General features: G+C 41.4%; 1 protein-coding gene across 4 annotated transcripts in view; it reads left to right on the top strand.

Moving 5' to 3' along the window:
* KCNG2 (potassium voltage-gated channel modifier subfamily G member 2) overlaps positions 1-16430 on the top strand; it is a 65107-nt gene that overhangs the window by 26410 nt on the left and 22267 nt on the right. For 3 of the 4 annotated variants that reach the window (XM_021387560.1, XM_021387561.1, XM_021387562.1), the window contains exon 2: positions 12827-13644. In XM_021387560.1, coding sequence (XP_021243235.1) covers positions 12889-13644 — 756 coding nt within the window. In that variant the 5' untranslated portion in view covers positions 12827-12888. The remainder of the gene's footprint in view (positions 1-12826; positions 13645-16430) is intronic. The other variant, XM_021387564.1, reaches the window with a different exon arrangement.

Below are 16430 nucleotides of genomic sequence, written 5' to 3'. Positions count from 1 at the left end.
CCCATCAAATCCATATCTTTCCAGTTTGGAGAGAAAGATCTTGTGGGGGACTGTGACAAATGCCTTACTGAAGTCTAGATAGATTACATCAGTTACTCTTCCCTTGTCAATTGACACAGTTTCGCAATCATAGAAGACCTCTAGGTTGGTCAGGCAGGACATGTCCTTGGTGAAGCCATGCTGGTTGTCCCATGTCGCCTCCCTCTCTGCTGTGTGCGTTAGCATAACTTCCAGGATGATCTGCTCCATGACCTTCCCCAGCACAGAAGTGAGGCTGATAGTTCCCTGGGTCATCTTTTCTTCCTTTCATAAAAATGGGATGCAACATTACCTTTTTTCCAGGGCCTGCCTCTGTTGCTCACTAGGGGAGGTGATGCTCTTTTGAACCTTCCTTTTCTGGTCTACATACCTATAGAAGAGTTAGGTATGTGCCTAACATTAGTGGCTTGACTGCTGTACGTGCGGTATGAGAAGCTGTAAGAGCTATTACCAAACTTTTTGTCTTCTCAGCTGGGTAGCTTAAAATGGTACATGGTAGGACTTGCATTTACCTTGCATTCCATTGATGTTAGCTTTGATTTTGTCAAGTCATTGTGTGGTTGGATGACATTTAACTCCAGTCTTCATTTGTTGCTGTTTTTTTTTTCAATTCTGTGACTCTGTGATCTTTTGAGATCTCTTTCAACCTGAATTGTTGTGTGATTCTATTCACTTTATAAAAGAATTATAAAGTTCCCTGCTTTTTCAGACAAAATTTGGAGGAGTGAGGGGCTTGCCATTGCAGGTCATGTTATCCTTCTACCTAAATATATTTGGGTCTTCTTGGGAATTATTCCTGGTCATGACTTGAGCCAGTGCAAACCTAGCATTTCTGGATAAGAAATTGAGAAAGCATTTTGGAAATATGCATCCAGACACACAATACAGAAACTGAAGTGAATACCTGAGACAAAGCATTCATAATGTCTCCATCAGAGGCCTATCGGGGGTGCTCTCATAGAAGAGTGGATTGAAAGTCCCTGGGGTCTGTGTCTGACAGACAGGTGTGATAATTTCTGTAGGAAGTTTACATTCAGCAAAATGGAGCACTGAGGTGAGTGGGCTGCTTCAGAAGAGTCCCAGCGGCAGATCTGACCCATGTCAGGTGTCTCCCAGAGGCTTCAGAATATCTTCTAGCTCCCCATCCCAACCTCTGTTTATGCTTTGTCTTCCCACTGACTTATGTTAGTGGCAGTTTTTAGTCCCCTGATGCCAGAGTTTCTATACTTTCATGAATCATGCACAAGTTTTTTCTGAGACATAACAGACTCTGGAAAGTATAGCTTTGCCCTCGTGAGGCCCCACCTGGAGTACTGCATGTAAGTTGTAGGCCCCTAGAGGCCCTCAGCACAAGAAGGATGTGGAGCTCTTGATGCAGGTCCGGGAGAAGACCACGAAGGTGATCAGAGGGCTGGAGCACCTCTCCTTAAGAAGACAAAGAGAGTTGGGGTTGTTCAACCTAGAGAAGGGAAGACTGTGGGGAGACCTTACAGCAGCCTTTCAGTACTTAAGAGGGAACTGATAAACAGGAGGGAGTCCAACTTTTTACATGGGCAGATAGTGATTGTACAAGGTTTTAAATTAAGAGAGGGAAGATTTAGATTAGATGTTAGGAATACATTATTTACTTAAAAGAGTACTGAGGCACTGGAACAAGTTGTCCAGAAAAGTTGTGGATGCCCTATCCCTAGAGGTGTTCAAGGCCAGGTTGGATGGGGCCATGAGCAGCATAATCTAATTGGTGGCAATCCTGCTCATAGAAGGGGGTTGGAACTATACGATCTCTAAGATCCCTTCCATCCCAAATCATTCTGATACTATGATTCCATTCTATGACTGCCAACTACTGTGCACTTGAAAGTTCCAAACAGCTTCATAGAAACAATAAATAAATTCTGTTTTAGGGCACTGAAAGCTTGTGGAAGTGCAGAAACTGTTATTTTATGCTGTTGAGAAAAAGGTAAGGATCTCATACTTTCAGGTAGCTAGACGGACCAAGTCCCTGATTTCTTAAAGATTTCACGGCAGTAATACCTTCACTATGCAGCTCTGGCAAGTGCAGTAGCACTAGGTAACTCATAATCTGCCTAATGGAGACAAATAGCTATGGATGCATGTCAGTTTTGAGTTGAATCAAGTTAATTTAATTTATTCATTTTACAAATTGAATTGTTTCAGCTAGTTACATAATGTGGAAAAATTATGATGCGAGTGTTCAGACAAGAAAAATTCCTTTTTGCCTCTACTAAGTTAATGAAGCTATTAAAGAAAATGTGCATTCATGGTATGCAAACAATGTCCATCTTATACTGAACTTTGCTGTGATACTTCCTGTTTTGTTGTCATTTTTTTTTTGTTTTTGGGTTACCTGATGCAGCCTCCCACCATAGCCCCATATTACTCTGGAGAAGCCTACCTTAGCTATTCTGCTCCAGTACTACACAAGGAGCCTATCTTTATCTATTAGATGAGTACATTCAGTTAGGTCTGTAAGACTGTCTCCCTGTCTTCAGTAACTCTGATAAATCAAAAAAAAAAAAAAAAAAAGTTCAAAAGTTCGACTTCTTGGACAACTGCCTGTTCTAAGAGGGTTTGGGAAGTTACGGATATTAAAGTTTATTGACAATAAATACAAAAATATGAAAAATTCAACTCTTTTGAGTTACATGGAAAATACCCTGTGTGAAATTTTCCTGTTTCCCCTGTGATATACCCTGTAATAGTTTATAGTAATTCTACTCTGTGCTAATTTTCATTTGTGTTTTTTTTCTCTTGAATGTTTTGAGAGTAAAGCCAGCGACGCATATGGTAATGTAAATGTCTTTGTGATTTTTGAGATCTAGATTTGTTCAAAAACTCCTTTTAGCACTGATGCCTCTACTTCAGAAAGTTTTCAGAAGAATGCTTTAACTGCTTCTGATGTTACCATCCCACTTTTATTCCTTATGAAACAACACTTTTTGTGACATAAAAGTAGGAAAGCAGCAGGCACAGTTCAGACCCCCATTGTACTTGGAGGGGTACAAATGTGCAGTAAGGTTTTTCTTGCTTAGAAAACTTGAAACAAAAACTTGCAGAGAAATGTGAGACAGGTACTGTCCTTGCTGTATAACGATGCTTTAGCATAGAGTGGAGAGCTGAAGTTGAAAGACTTGGATCTGTATTGCTGTGGTTGACTTCTTCCCAATTTTGTGTCCAAGTCACAGTCTCCTATTGACCTTACTGCATATATCTTGGTGTGTTTTGTTTGATCTGCTTGAACACACGTAGAACAGTTACTTTAGCAAGGGAATTTGAATGTAGACATAACACTCTTGCCCAAAGTAGCCTAATGCAGCTTTCATAAATCCTCTCGTCATAGAAAAGTATCAGACCATGCAAAAATATTCAATGAGAACAAACTCAGAAGCTAATCCACTGAATTAGAAGGCCTCTTTTTGCTAAGATGTGTCTGTTTTATTGTTTCCATATGCTAGTTGTCTCATTTTCTTTTCTTTTTTAAATTTCTGTATTGCATCCCATTTGTTCTGTATTCTCTAAGCCTCTGGGGCAGGTGCTGTTGTCTCTTCATGTTTCCACTGTGCCTGGGAGGAACTCCAGGTTCTACCAAAATGTAGTAAGTACAAGAGTGAAGTGGATCTCCTGAATGTTTAACGTGTTAACTCTAAAGGCACCAAATGTAAGGTCAATTGCATGTGTAAGTTTTACTACTAAAATAATTGTGTATATTGTAAATTATACATGATATCACAGTAAGTTGTGGGATTTGCTTTGGTAGTAGGCAGCAGTGTCAGCTTCCAACATGTTTCTGACTGAAAATGGCTGAGCACTGAAGGATGGATTCACTGAATCAACTCTCCTTGGACTTGAGAGAAAACATTTTGCGTTCACCCTAATCTATGTTTCATGTATATGACTTTAAATTATGACACAGTAGCCTACGCTCTGTCAAAGTGTGTTTCATTTCACATGGAAAATTTTAAAACATTAATTACTAAAAAGCCTTATGGTTTCCTTTTGCTTCCATAGTATGAGTGCAGACCTTCAGAACTTTGTAACTTACAGCAGAGGTTAAAAATAGAGTGTTCGCAAAATCACAGAATACCTGAGATAGGAAGGGACCTCTCGATTTCATTTAGTTTGACCCCTACTGCTCAAAGACGGGTCAGCTGGAGATTGTATCCAGATTATTTTGAGTATCCCCAAGGAAGGGACTACACAACCTCTCTTGGCAGCCCTCACAGCACCAGTTTCTTCTTAGGCTTAAGAAAAATACAGGAAATAACAACCATTTCCTATATTTCTGTTTTTGCCTCTTGTCCTTTCACTAGACATGACTGAAAGAGTCTGACTCCACCATCTTTACTGCTTCCCATCATGTACTTACGCACAGATAAGATCAACCTGAACCTTCTCTTCTTCAACCTGAACAGTTGCAGCTCTCTTAGTCTTTTATCCTATGTTAGATGCTCTTAGCCTTTAATCATTTCATGGCCCTTTGGTGGTCTTGCTCCAGGACATCCAAGTCTCTCTTATACCGGGGAGGCCAGAACTGAACATCACTCCAGACATATCTCACCAGTATCTTACCTCTCTCAACCTGCTGGCAACAGTCTTCCTAACACAGCTGAGGATGCTGCAAGGGTATGCTGCTGGGTCTTGGCCAGTTTGTATTCAACAGGACCTCCATTTCCTTTTATGCTTTCCAGCTGCTTGGCGCCCTACTTGTATAGGTGTATGGGGTTATTCTTTCCCAGGGGCAGGACTTTTCTTGAAGTTCAACAAATGGGAAATGTAGCCACTGTCAGCCCATTCCTCCATCATGCCCAGGCCTCTCTGAGTGCAACCATCTGATACCTCAGCAGCTACTCCTGATTTCATTTTGTCTGCAAAATAAGTGAGCATGTAATCTATCTCATCATCCAGGGTCATTAATGAAGATATCAAAAAGGACTGGACATCACTAGTGACTGCATTCAAGTTGTACTTTTTGCCATCAGTCACTACCCTTTGAGCTCAGCAGTTCAAACAGTTTTCAGTTCACTTCACCATCCACTTAATCTAGTTTGTGTGAAAGTTATTAGGTTCATCAGACAGATTTCCCTCTTCGTAAATCCTTGCGGTCTGCTCCTAATCACCTTCTTCGTGTGTTCCAATGGCTTCCAAGATTATTTGCTCCATCACATTTCTGGGGATCAAGGTGAGGCTGACTGGCCTGTAGTTTCTCTGATCCACCATGATGCCCCTCTTGAAGATAGGAGTGACATCTACTTTCTTCCAGTACTCAGGGCTGTCTCTTGATTGAAAGATTTTCAAGGGTGGCCTAACAGTGACATCAGCCATCTCATTTGGCACTTGTGATTCTATGCTGTTAGGCCCAATAGGCATGAGTATGTCCAATACATTCAAGTGTTTCCTAGCTGGATATTTCTTCACAAAGGGTTCATTTTCCATGTTCATACTTTCTCTTTGGTCTTGACAGCTTGGGATTCCTGTGGGCAAGTCTTAACAGTAAAGACTAAAGCAGATGGAATTAGATAACTTGGCTGTTTCCATTGCCAGTATGCTCCCTGTGCCATTCAGTAGAAGGCCAATATTTTCTCTCATCTTTATTCTGCAGCTGATACAAACAGAATCTCAGAATCACAGAATTGTAGGAGTAGGAAGGGACCTCTAGAGATCATCGAGTCCAATTTCCTTGACAAAGCAGCTTCCCTAGAGTAGATTGCACAGGTAAGTGTCCAGGCGGATCTTGAATATCTTCAGAGGAGACTCTGCAAACTCTGGACAGCCTGTTCCAGTGCTCCGTCCCTATTACAATTAAGAAGTTCTTCCTCATATGTGTATGGAACTTCCTGTGTTACAGTTTTTGTCTGTTGCCTCTTGTCTCTTAAGTCATAGTTTTCTAATAGCACAACAGTTTTCATCTTCCCCTGCTCATTTCCCATGCTTTGTGCATTGGTGTAGAGGCACTTCAGCTACACTATCAGCCACGTTACCTCCTTGAAAAAGAACTCCTAAAATTCGCCAGGACAAATCTGACATTTTCCTCTGCTGCTTCCTCAAATGACAGTATTGCCAGGCTGTTCTCTCTCACTCAGCAGTACACTCCCTTTCCTCATCAAATCTATTTTAAAGCACTGGTGATGAGCCCCGCCAGCTTGCTGCTCAGTATATTCTTGCCCCTCCTGGTCAGTTGTGTCCCATCCCACGTCAGCATGCTCAGCCTACTGAAGGTGTATCTTAGATCACAGAACCCAAAGCCCTAAGCGCAATACCATACATGCAGCCATTCATTTAACTGGTCTGTTTTCCTCCTTCTGCCTGGTTCCTAGTCTCCCAGCAGCAGGACAGAAGGGAACACTACCTTTTGTTTGTTTTTTCCAATTTCTTGGAAGCAACAAAAGATTCTCCATATCTGTAATTTTTATAAGTATCACAGAATCACAGGGTTGGAAGGGAACTCTGGAGATGAGTCCAAACCCCCAGCAAAGAACGCTCCCTAGAGTAGGCTGCACAGGAATGCATCCAGGCATGTCTAAGTATCTTCAGAGAAGGAGACACCAGGTCCCTAATCATCCCCATAGCCCCCTGCTGGACTCTCTCCAGTAGTTCCCTGTCTTTTTTGAACTGAGGAGCCCAGAACTGGACACAGTTCTCCAGATAAGGCCTCATCAGGGCAGAGGACACGAGGTGGATAACATCCCTTGACCTGCAGGCCAAACTTTTTAATGCACATCAGGATACCATTGGCCAGTGTTCTGGTGTGTCAGCCACTCCTCCCAGCTTTGTATCATCTGCAAACTTGCTGAGAGTGGACTCTATCCCTTGAGCTATGTCACTGATGCAGATGTTGAACAAACCCGGGCCCAGAACTGACCCATGGGGAACATTGCTAGCTACTGGCCTCCAAATAGACTCTGCACCACTGAACACAACCCTCTGAGCTCTGCTGGTCAGCTAGTTCTCAGTACAGTTCATTGTGCACTCATCTATCCCACTCTTCTTAAGCTTACCTATGAGGATGATATTGGAGACAGTGTCAAAAGCCTTGCTGAAGTCAAGGTACACAACATCCACTGCTCTCCCCTTGTCTACCCAGCTGGTGATAACATCAGAGAAGGCTACCAGATTGGTCAAGCATGATTTCTTGGTGTATCCTTGCTGACTGCTCCTGATAACCATCTTTTCTTCCACTTGCTTGGAGATGGCATCCAAGATAAATCGTTTGATCACCTTCCAAAGGATGGGGGTGAGGCTGACTGGCCTGTAGTTTTCTGGGTCCTCTTTCTTGCCTTTTTGAAGACTGGAGTGACCCTGAATTTCCTCCAGTCCTCAGGCACCTCTCCCACTTTCTGTGATCTTACAGAGACAATCGAGAGCGGTTCCGCAGTTGCTTCTGCTGGCTCTCCCAGCACTCATGAGTGTATCCTATTGGGGCCCATGGATTTGTGTCTGTCAGGTTTGCCTAGACAGTCTCTAACTTGATCATCCTTGACCAAGGGGAAGTCTTCCCTTCCCCATACTCTTTCTCTTACTTCCAAGGTCTGGGATTCCTGAGGGCCAATCTTAGCTGTAAAGACTGAAGCAAAGCCTTGTTCACTAACTCTGTCTTCACAATGTCGTCTGTTACAAGTGTACTCACCTCACTTACTTCCAGCATAGGCCATTTCTGAGCTTGGAGGAGATGATACTTATAAAGTGACCTGTTTTGGACCTTTCTTCTCTCTAGGATTGCTGCCCTTAGGATTCTTCGAAGCAGTACCCTGAACAGGCCAAATTCTGCTCTCCTGAAGCACAGAGCTGTGATCCTGCTGTATGTCTTGTTCCCTCTGCTCACAGGATTTTGAGTTCCCCCATCTTATGGTCACCCAGTATTCACAACTCCAACTAGTTCTTCCTTGCTTACAGAAATGAGGCCCAGCAGAGCACCTTCCCTCACTGGCTCTTCAATTTCCTGTGTGAAGAAGACATCAACACACTCTAGAAACTTCCTGGTTGCTTGTACCCTACTGTATTGCTCCTCTAGTAGATATCTGGGTAGTTAACATTCCCCCAAGAGGACAGTGCTTATTTGAGCTGTCTGAAGAAGGCCTCATCTACTTCTGTCTCTAGCAAACACCTCAACATTGTTATCTACAGTGGTTGGCCTACCAGCCCTGACTTCTAAGCTCATCTGGCTCATTGCCATGCCTAGGCAGAGCACCATGCATTCCCCCTGCTCTCTGACATGCAGGGCAGCTCCCATTCCTTCTCATCCTAGTCTGTCCTTCTTGAAGAGCCTGTATGCAGTCATCTCGGCACTCCAGTTGCAAGAGCTATCACACCCCTCCCTGTAATTTGAATGAGATCATAGCTCTGCAAAACTGCACACAGACTTTTAATTCCTCCTGTTTGCTTCCCAGGCTGTATGCATTATTTTACAGGCACTTCAGAGGCACGTAGTCATGATGATTTCCCAGAACAGGTAGAGCACTCTGCCCATGGTACTCTTATTTATGTGCGTATGCTCAAGGTTGATCACGGTTCAGCCCTCTTCTGCTGATCATAAGGTCTCTCAAGGCTCCATTAACCTGTACCCACAACTTCTTCCTTTGACTCTTTTCCCTTTTATCACAAGTTTAAAGTTCTCCTCATCAGGCTGCCTGTTCTGTTGGCAAAGGTGCTTTTGCCCCCTTTTCATTCTTATTCCAAGGCAGTTTGTGACCAATGAAGACACATGCAAAGCCATATGTGACTTAGATGCAAAAATGCTGATAAAACAGGATGCTGAAGAATCTTTGTGAGAAGAAAGTTGATGAGAGCAGGCAAGGTGAAAAGGCCATAAGTAGGGAAATAGCCCCTTCTCCATTGAGAAAATAAAGAAAAAGGGAATAGGATGCAGTTGCATGCTTTGGGCATTTATTTAAATACTTCAGTGAGAAATACCTGTATTTTAAAGTTCTCAGCAGTATGCTGTTCATAGAGTTTGACTAAACTTGTGTCTGTGTGAAGACACACACTTGCACACATACAGAGACCAAGGTAATTATTTCTTAGTGTACAAAAATTGTTTGACTCTGCTTTAAAAAGAAAAGAATCCACAGTTTTTATAACCCACCCTGTGTATGAGATCGTGTAACTGAAACATTCATATAGCATTTCTTCCACAGCATTTAAAAATGATGAACAAGAAATACCAAGTCAAATTCTGCCATGTGTCACTGCGCAGGACAGCTTATTCCATTTTAATAGTATTTTAATAGTTCTTTCTGCATCCGTGTGTCTGATCAAACAGTATAAATGCCAAATGGATTATAATGTAGTATAATTTCTGGATGTATTGGCTTTTAAAGTTAATCTTAAATGGGATGTTTTACTGAGAATTTGCTTTGTCAAATAGTGTTGTTGCACTCTTTATATCTGTTGTAGTTTCTATGGAAATAAATGGGAGGCATTGCTTTTGGAGTACCCTCCATGTATTCACAAATAAAAAGTTAACCATCTGTAAGTCAGAGATTTTGTAATAAAAAATATGCTTCCAGGTTTTCACATTCAGTTAGCTGCTTCTTGGAAGAAATAAGAAACAGATAAAAGATTACATTCCAAATATTTTTATGAAATGTATCTGGTTCCTTTATGCAACAACCTGCTACGTGGAGGAGAGGAGAAAAGCAAATCCTGGTCTTGATGTCAAAACAATGTAAATTAGTTTTTAAATGTTGACTTGTGTAACAGGCAAGGCATGAAAACAAAAGCACAGTGCCTGGAGTAGTGGTGATGAATATTTTATCTTACTGACAAAAAGCAACAAGAGACTAAATCCTTAAAGCAAATGCGGCACTGACAATCCACTCTCATTATGACAGTAACGGTATTTGCAGTCCCAGCTGCACTCAAGCCTGCGCTATAAAAGCACCCATTTCTCAGAATACATGTTGCTTCTACTTGTTCTTTACTGGCGCTTAGTCAGAGGAATGAGCTTTGGTCTGTTGTTCATTATTGGATATCTGAACAACATCTTTTGACCCAAATGAAACTAGAGGCATTTTGGCATCATTAACTCTTCTGAAATTTTAACATTGACAGGAAGTATATGTTGGTGTTAGAGCATACTTTTTTGTATGTAACCCAGCCTTTCTTCAACTTTTTTCAACTATTCAACACAAATGCCATTCTAAAATTTAATGTCTGTCTTCAGTGAAACATAGAAGGAGGAGCACCACTGCTATTGCTGCGTGGTTGTAATATATAGAGGGTGACTCATGGCCTTGAGTAGCAAGCATTCGCTACTTGTTGGATATTGTTTTGATTAAGTCTAATGAACTGAGATGTAATGAGTTGATTATGGATTAAGGGAGATGCTTCTCTGTCACTGTATTCTAATGTGTGCTCTATTTTTTTCCTAGCATCCAGTTGTTCAGTATTCTCTGCAGTCTGAAATATGAGACTCAAAGGGAATTAGAGAATGTTGCTTCTAAACTATGGAATTACTGCCTCATGGTTACCATCCTCTCATCAGGATGAAGCCATCCTTCATACTTTATTTTTTTTTCAGCTTGCAAGTTTTCCACATTCTCTGCTTAAGATTGTTCAGCGTCACTGCATCTATTCTCTGTCCAGTCTTTTACATAGAGTCTTAACACTGACACCGATTTCTTGTTTCCTACTTACTTTACATGCAATTACACAGTAGCATTTCAAGATATCCTATTATTGTTTTGGAGAAAGAGCTGTGGAGAACTTGGGTGGAGAGCTTTTTTAAAGGTGAGGAAGCAACATAGCAGGTGAAAAAAAATGTTCAGATCTGTGGATTGTGATGTGGTAAAGGAGGGGCAAGCAGAAAGCACAAACTGAATCCTAGAGTTACACATAGTGCTTAATTTGATAAGGCAGAGTGCAACAGTGGATTAGACTACTTAGCCCCCTGAGCAAAGCTTCTTGCAAGGAGAATCTTTTGCCTTACATTAAAAAGCTTCCAGTTTCCCTCTCGTCTTGTACCTGAGAAGGAAAGTATGGTAAAGTCCTGTTCCCAGCCTCTTTCTTTCTGCCATCCTTTTGAGGTTACAGAGTCACACAGAAACACAGAATTGTTGGGGTTGGCAGTGGCCACTGGGGATCAAGTCCAGCCCCCCTGCTAAAGCAGGTTCCCTACAGTAGGTTGCACAGGAAAGCATCCAGGTAGATGTTAAGTATCTCCAGAGAAGGAGACTCCGCATCTCTGAGCAGCTAGTTCCAGAGCTCCATCACTCACAGTAAGAAGTTCTTCCACATGTTTGTATGGAACTTCCTGTGATGCAGTTTCTACCCAGTGCCCCTTGTTCTATTGCTGCATGTCACCGAAAACAGCTTGGCCCCATCGACTTGACTCCTGTGCTTTAGATATTTATAACTAGTGATGAGATCCCCTGTCTTCCCTTTTCCAAGCTGAAGAGTCCCAGATCTCTCAGCCCTTCCTTGTATGGGATGTGTTTCAGACCCTCGATCATTGTAGCGGCCCTCCACTGGACTTTCTCTAGAAGTTCCCTGTCTTTTTTGAACTGAGGAGCCCAGAACTAAACACAATACTCCAGATGTGTCCTCACCAGGGCAGAGGAGATGAGGAGGATCACCTCCCTTGACCTGCTGGCCACACTCTTCTTCATGCACCCAAAATATCATTGTTCTTCTTGGCCAACCTAATATCCACCACAACACCTAAGTCCTTCTCCTCAGAGTTCCTTTCCAGCATGTTATCCCCCACTGAGACCAGTGGGGAAAATCTAGATGATTTCATCCCAGTTGTTTGTTCAGAAATGTCTGTCAGGAAGAGGGCAGAACAGTCAACACCTTACACCAACCTATAGCCAAATGTGATCAGTTGGATTCTGCATTATCCGGAATTAAGAGCAGCAGGTGGGTTTCTTCCAGCTCTGCTTCGTTGTGAGGTCCAGTCTCCCATTTTGGAGCTGCTGCCAGGCTGCAGGGCACCCTTTCCACCTCCATCAGTCAAAAACACCCCAGAAGCTCAGGCAGCACCCATGATCCCCGAGCATTTCTGTTCCAGATTGCCACCTCACTCACAGCTGGGATGTGCACCTCTGTGCAGGAAATGTTATTAGACCTTATGGCAGTTACCTCAACATTGAGAGTGCAGCTTTTCTTCTTTTTAGAGGTGGGACTGTTCTGGTAGATATGCCCAATACAGCTTTTAATCCACTTTATAGGGCTACCAGTGGCAGATGAATCTCGATGGTACATGCTTTGCACTTAAGCACCCAAGCTGATTTGGGTGCTGGCTGCAGATTCTCAACTCCAACGTATTCACTGCAGTTGATACCTAAGGCTGGTGAATTTTAAATAGGAATTACTAGCATTACTGCAATCATATTTCTGATTGTACTGTAGGCATACACTTTATCCTCATGCTTCAGACATTTTTGTAATAAATAAATAGATGGACCAAAATAATAAAAATAGTTTGCAACTAAGTTTCTTTTTTAAGTTGCTAAAATGAAAATTGCCATTTATCTAAAAGTCCTGGTTTCTCTTCCCTTAACAGATACTGCTTGAACCTCTAGAAAACACATTTCTGAAAATGATAATACACTGTTTTTTTTCCAATCATTCACTGACTAAACTCTCTAGAAGTACAGACATGGCTTCCATTCTTACTGCGGTTTAAGTTCTTACTTTCCAGTGTGTATAGAGCAAGTATAGTTCTAAGATAATAGGGTAAAAAGTAATGTCATGGAGAAAAGTTCCTTGAGATAGTTTTTTCTCTAGCAAAGCCCTCATTTTTTTGCTGTTTAAAAATTTTGTTTCACAGACAGACTCTCCAATCAAGGTCCAGATGCCTTTCTTTGAGTAGCCTCCCAATGACCTCAACAGATGTGTCAAGAAATGGCATTACTCACTGGGAATGGAGATCCTGCGTTCAGCTCCTACTCCTTCAATAAGTTGGAAAACTTGTGTGAAGTGCAAACCAAGAAAGGATTTTTCTACAGAAAAGCCAAACTTTTGCACCCTGATGAAGACCTATGCTACTTAGCGCACCTGGATGACCGGACCAGGTTTGTGATCATCAATGTAGGTGGTATTAAATACAGAATTCCATGGACCACCTTGGAGAACTGCCCTTTGACCAGGCTTGGGAAGCTAAAGTCTTGCAACAATTATGATGAGATCATGAACATCTGTGATGACTATGATGTTAGCTGCAATGAATTTTTTTTTGACCGTAATCCTAGTGCCTTCAGGACGATCATGACTTTCTTGACAGCTGGGAAGCTGCGACTTCTCAGGGAGATGTGTGCTCTTTCTTTTCAGGAGGAGCTTGTGTACTGGGGGATAGAAGAGGACCACCTGGAGTGGTGCTGTAAAAAGAGATTGCAACAGAAAGAGGAGGAGGCAGCTGAAGCCAGGATGTATGAAGGGGAGATGATGTTTAGTGAAACTACTCAATGTGCCTTCCAGGACAATAACTGGTTGAGTTTGTGCATGAGAAATCTCAGGGATATGGTGGAGAACCCCCACTCAGGGATCCCAGGGAAGATCTTTGCTTGTATTTCAATCTCTTTTGTTGCCATCACTGCGGTCAGCCTCTGTATCAGCACCATGCCAGATGTCAGAGAAGAAGAAGATCGGGTGAGTGCAGCTTTTCTCAGAGTAAAGTGCGTTTTGCCTTGTTGTCTCCTCAGGGAAGGTGACAGGCAAAGCAACCAAGCAGGTGTTGTATTTGATATTCATTTTCACAGGTTGCCAAGATAAGTTGTGGTTGCCCCATTCCTGGGGGTGTTCGAATCCTGGTTGGATGGAGCCCTGAGCAACCTGATCTGGCGCCTGACTTAGTGGTTGGCAACTCTGCCCATGGCAGGGGGCTCAAACTAGATAATCTTTAAGGTCCCTTCCAACCCAAGCCATTCTGTGATTCATGCTGTGGAAGGCTGAACAGAACTCAGAAAGCATTTGTACCACTTAATCTTCACCAGTTTGCACAAGCAGACAGCTTTATCTAGCAGATTTATTTTCTGTTATTGCTAGCAAGATGACAAACTAGCTGTTGTGGTTATAAAAATTAGCTTTGCTTGAGACTTAATGCTTTGAAGAGTGTTAAGAGCTAACAGATCCATTTTCCTTAAAAGTACTTTAACATACTGCTTTTAATGAATTCACAGTACCTGACTGTAGAAAACACATTTAAAAATACTTTGATGCTATAGGCAAGGTAAAGGGCAGGGAAGCTGAGGCAGCAGTGTAACAGCAGAAACAGAATAAATGTCCCAGTTTTCAGACATGCATAGTATTCTCAAATGTATTCTGTGGATGCTTCATGCCCTTGAAAATCGAGTCTATGGGTATTTTGTTTATTTCAACAAATTTCCTAAGGGTTTAGTGCTTTATTCATGGTTCACATTCCTAGGATTAGCTGTATGTAGGCCAATGAGAGCTCATCTGAAGACTGATAGAGAAGGGTGTTCAGATTTTCATTAAATAAGTGCTGAAATGAGCTTGGGGTGAGAGTTTCTGGTCTTTTTAGTTATACTTGGATCTGTCAAAGATGCTAAATATTTGGGCATCTTTTCCAGCTCCATGGTCATTAAAGGTGATTGTGAAATTGACCTACCAAAACAGTACTTCATCCAGTCAAGTTCTGTCTACTAACTGAATGCTAAGCTCACCTCACAGCGGATTTTTCCTTGTGTGCTGTCATCCAAGCGCTGAATGGCTTGTTGCTCACTGCTGTTAAGAGAGCGGTCACTAACTGATGGGAGACACTTACTGTTTTGTACTGTTGAAAGTAAAAAGCATGCTGATGGAATGAATCCAGCAATTCCACAGAATCCCATGCTGCATTTGGCTCAGTACTTCATGTGCATTTAAACCCCACTCTTCGTTTGTATGCTCAGGTTAGGTATCAACTGAGTTGCATGATTTGAATCAAACTTACTCAAAAGCAGCAGTTCATTCCAAGAAAAAAAATGACATCGCATTTTGCATGTAGCTTAATGGTCGATTCATTCATTATAAGATCTTTGTTTTTAAGGCTTTTTGTCATATCAAATTTGAGGATAACTAAACTAGGTACAAGTTAAAAGTTATATTGTCCTAATAAATAAATATTTTTTAAAAAATATTATTTCCAACATGCATGCCTTTTACTCTAATTAACCAACAGTGCTACAGTATGCTGGAATGTTAAGCACAAGGGGTATTTTACTGTTGAAAACTGCAGTGTATTTAGTGTTTAGATGTCCCTGGGTTTAAATGAAAACTCAACAATTGCTGTCAGAATAATCAGTTTGAGGTTTGGTGCCTTATATTTTTACTAATTATCTAAACATAAATAGGGACTATCCACTAATAAAATTTCTTGGGTGGAGCAGAGTAATAAAAAGGATAAAGCAAACATATGACTGGAGTTCTTGGCAAGCTGGAGCCATTAAAAGCATGCTTTCATTCAAGCAAGTACAATATTGTACAATGAAAATGAATGCAAATTTGCTTTCACAGAAGTGGAAAGTCTAAAAAGGATTTAGAGGAAAAGCAACTGAATGCGAGTTCCTACTGCATTATAAACTCAAAAGGGTTAATGCAGCCCTTGAACAGGGAGCAGTTATTAGAAGCCAAAGATTTTGTGGCTGTATGTGGACTGGTGAGACTGACACCAGAATACTGCAGTGAGTTCTTACGTTCATATTTTTGATAGCTTTTTCATAAAAAATGGGAGAAGATGCAAAAAAAGTATACATATTAGACATCTGGAGAAAATATCGTACAATAAGAAACTTAACATTTCCATTTGTCTAGGTTATCAAAAAGAAGATTGTAGGGTGACTTGAAGCAAAAATGAGGGTTTTTTGTGGAGGGTGAAAATATATCAACTAGAAGACCTTTAAATTAAGCAGAAAAGGGATGTGTGATTCAAAGCTGAATCCTGATAAATTCATATGGAAAAGTAGTTGCCTATGTTCAGTATCATGGTGATTAATTACTGGGGCAGACTAGGAAGAGAATTAGTGGATCCTGTGTTTTTTTGATGTTTTCAGTTCAAAGCTTGATGCCCTTCTGGTTTTTAGCCTTCAGCTAAACACATTCTACTTAAATCAGAAATAAACTGGTGATTTCTCTTCAAGTTGCAGAGGTGAAATGCTTGTGATATAAAGGAGATCAGAGTAAATGATCTGTTTTTCTGTGTCTTTAGATTCTAAACGTGTAGAGCTCCTGTAAATAAGCTTTGTTCTACCCTTTGCGCAGAGGACAGTGGACAGAGTGGAACTTGGCGTTTTTTGGTTTTTTTTGAGACAAAGGTATTTCTGTAGCACGAGGAACAGGTGAAGGATCACTTTTAACATGGCTTATTTTACATAATGTTCTTTGCCTGCTACTGACTCAGTGCAGGTCAGCGTTCTATTTGAGTTGTAATAAGTCAT

This window comes from Numida meleagris, chromosome 2 (genome assembly GCF_002078875.1).
Source record: "Numida meleagris isolate 19003 breed g44 Domestic line chromosome 2, NumMel1.0, whole genome shotgun sequence".
Lineage (NCBI taxonomy): Eukaryota > Metazoa > Chordata > Aves > Galliformes > Numididae > Numida > Numida meleagris.
Note: the sequence above shows the minus strand (reverse complement) of the source record. Positions and strands in the feature narration are given on the sequence as shown.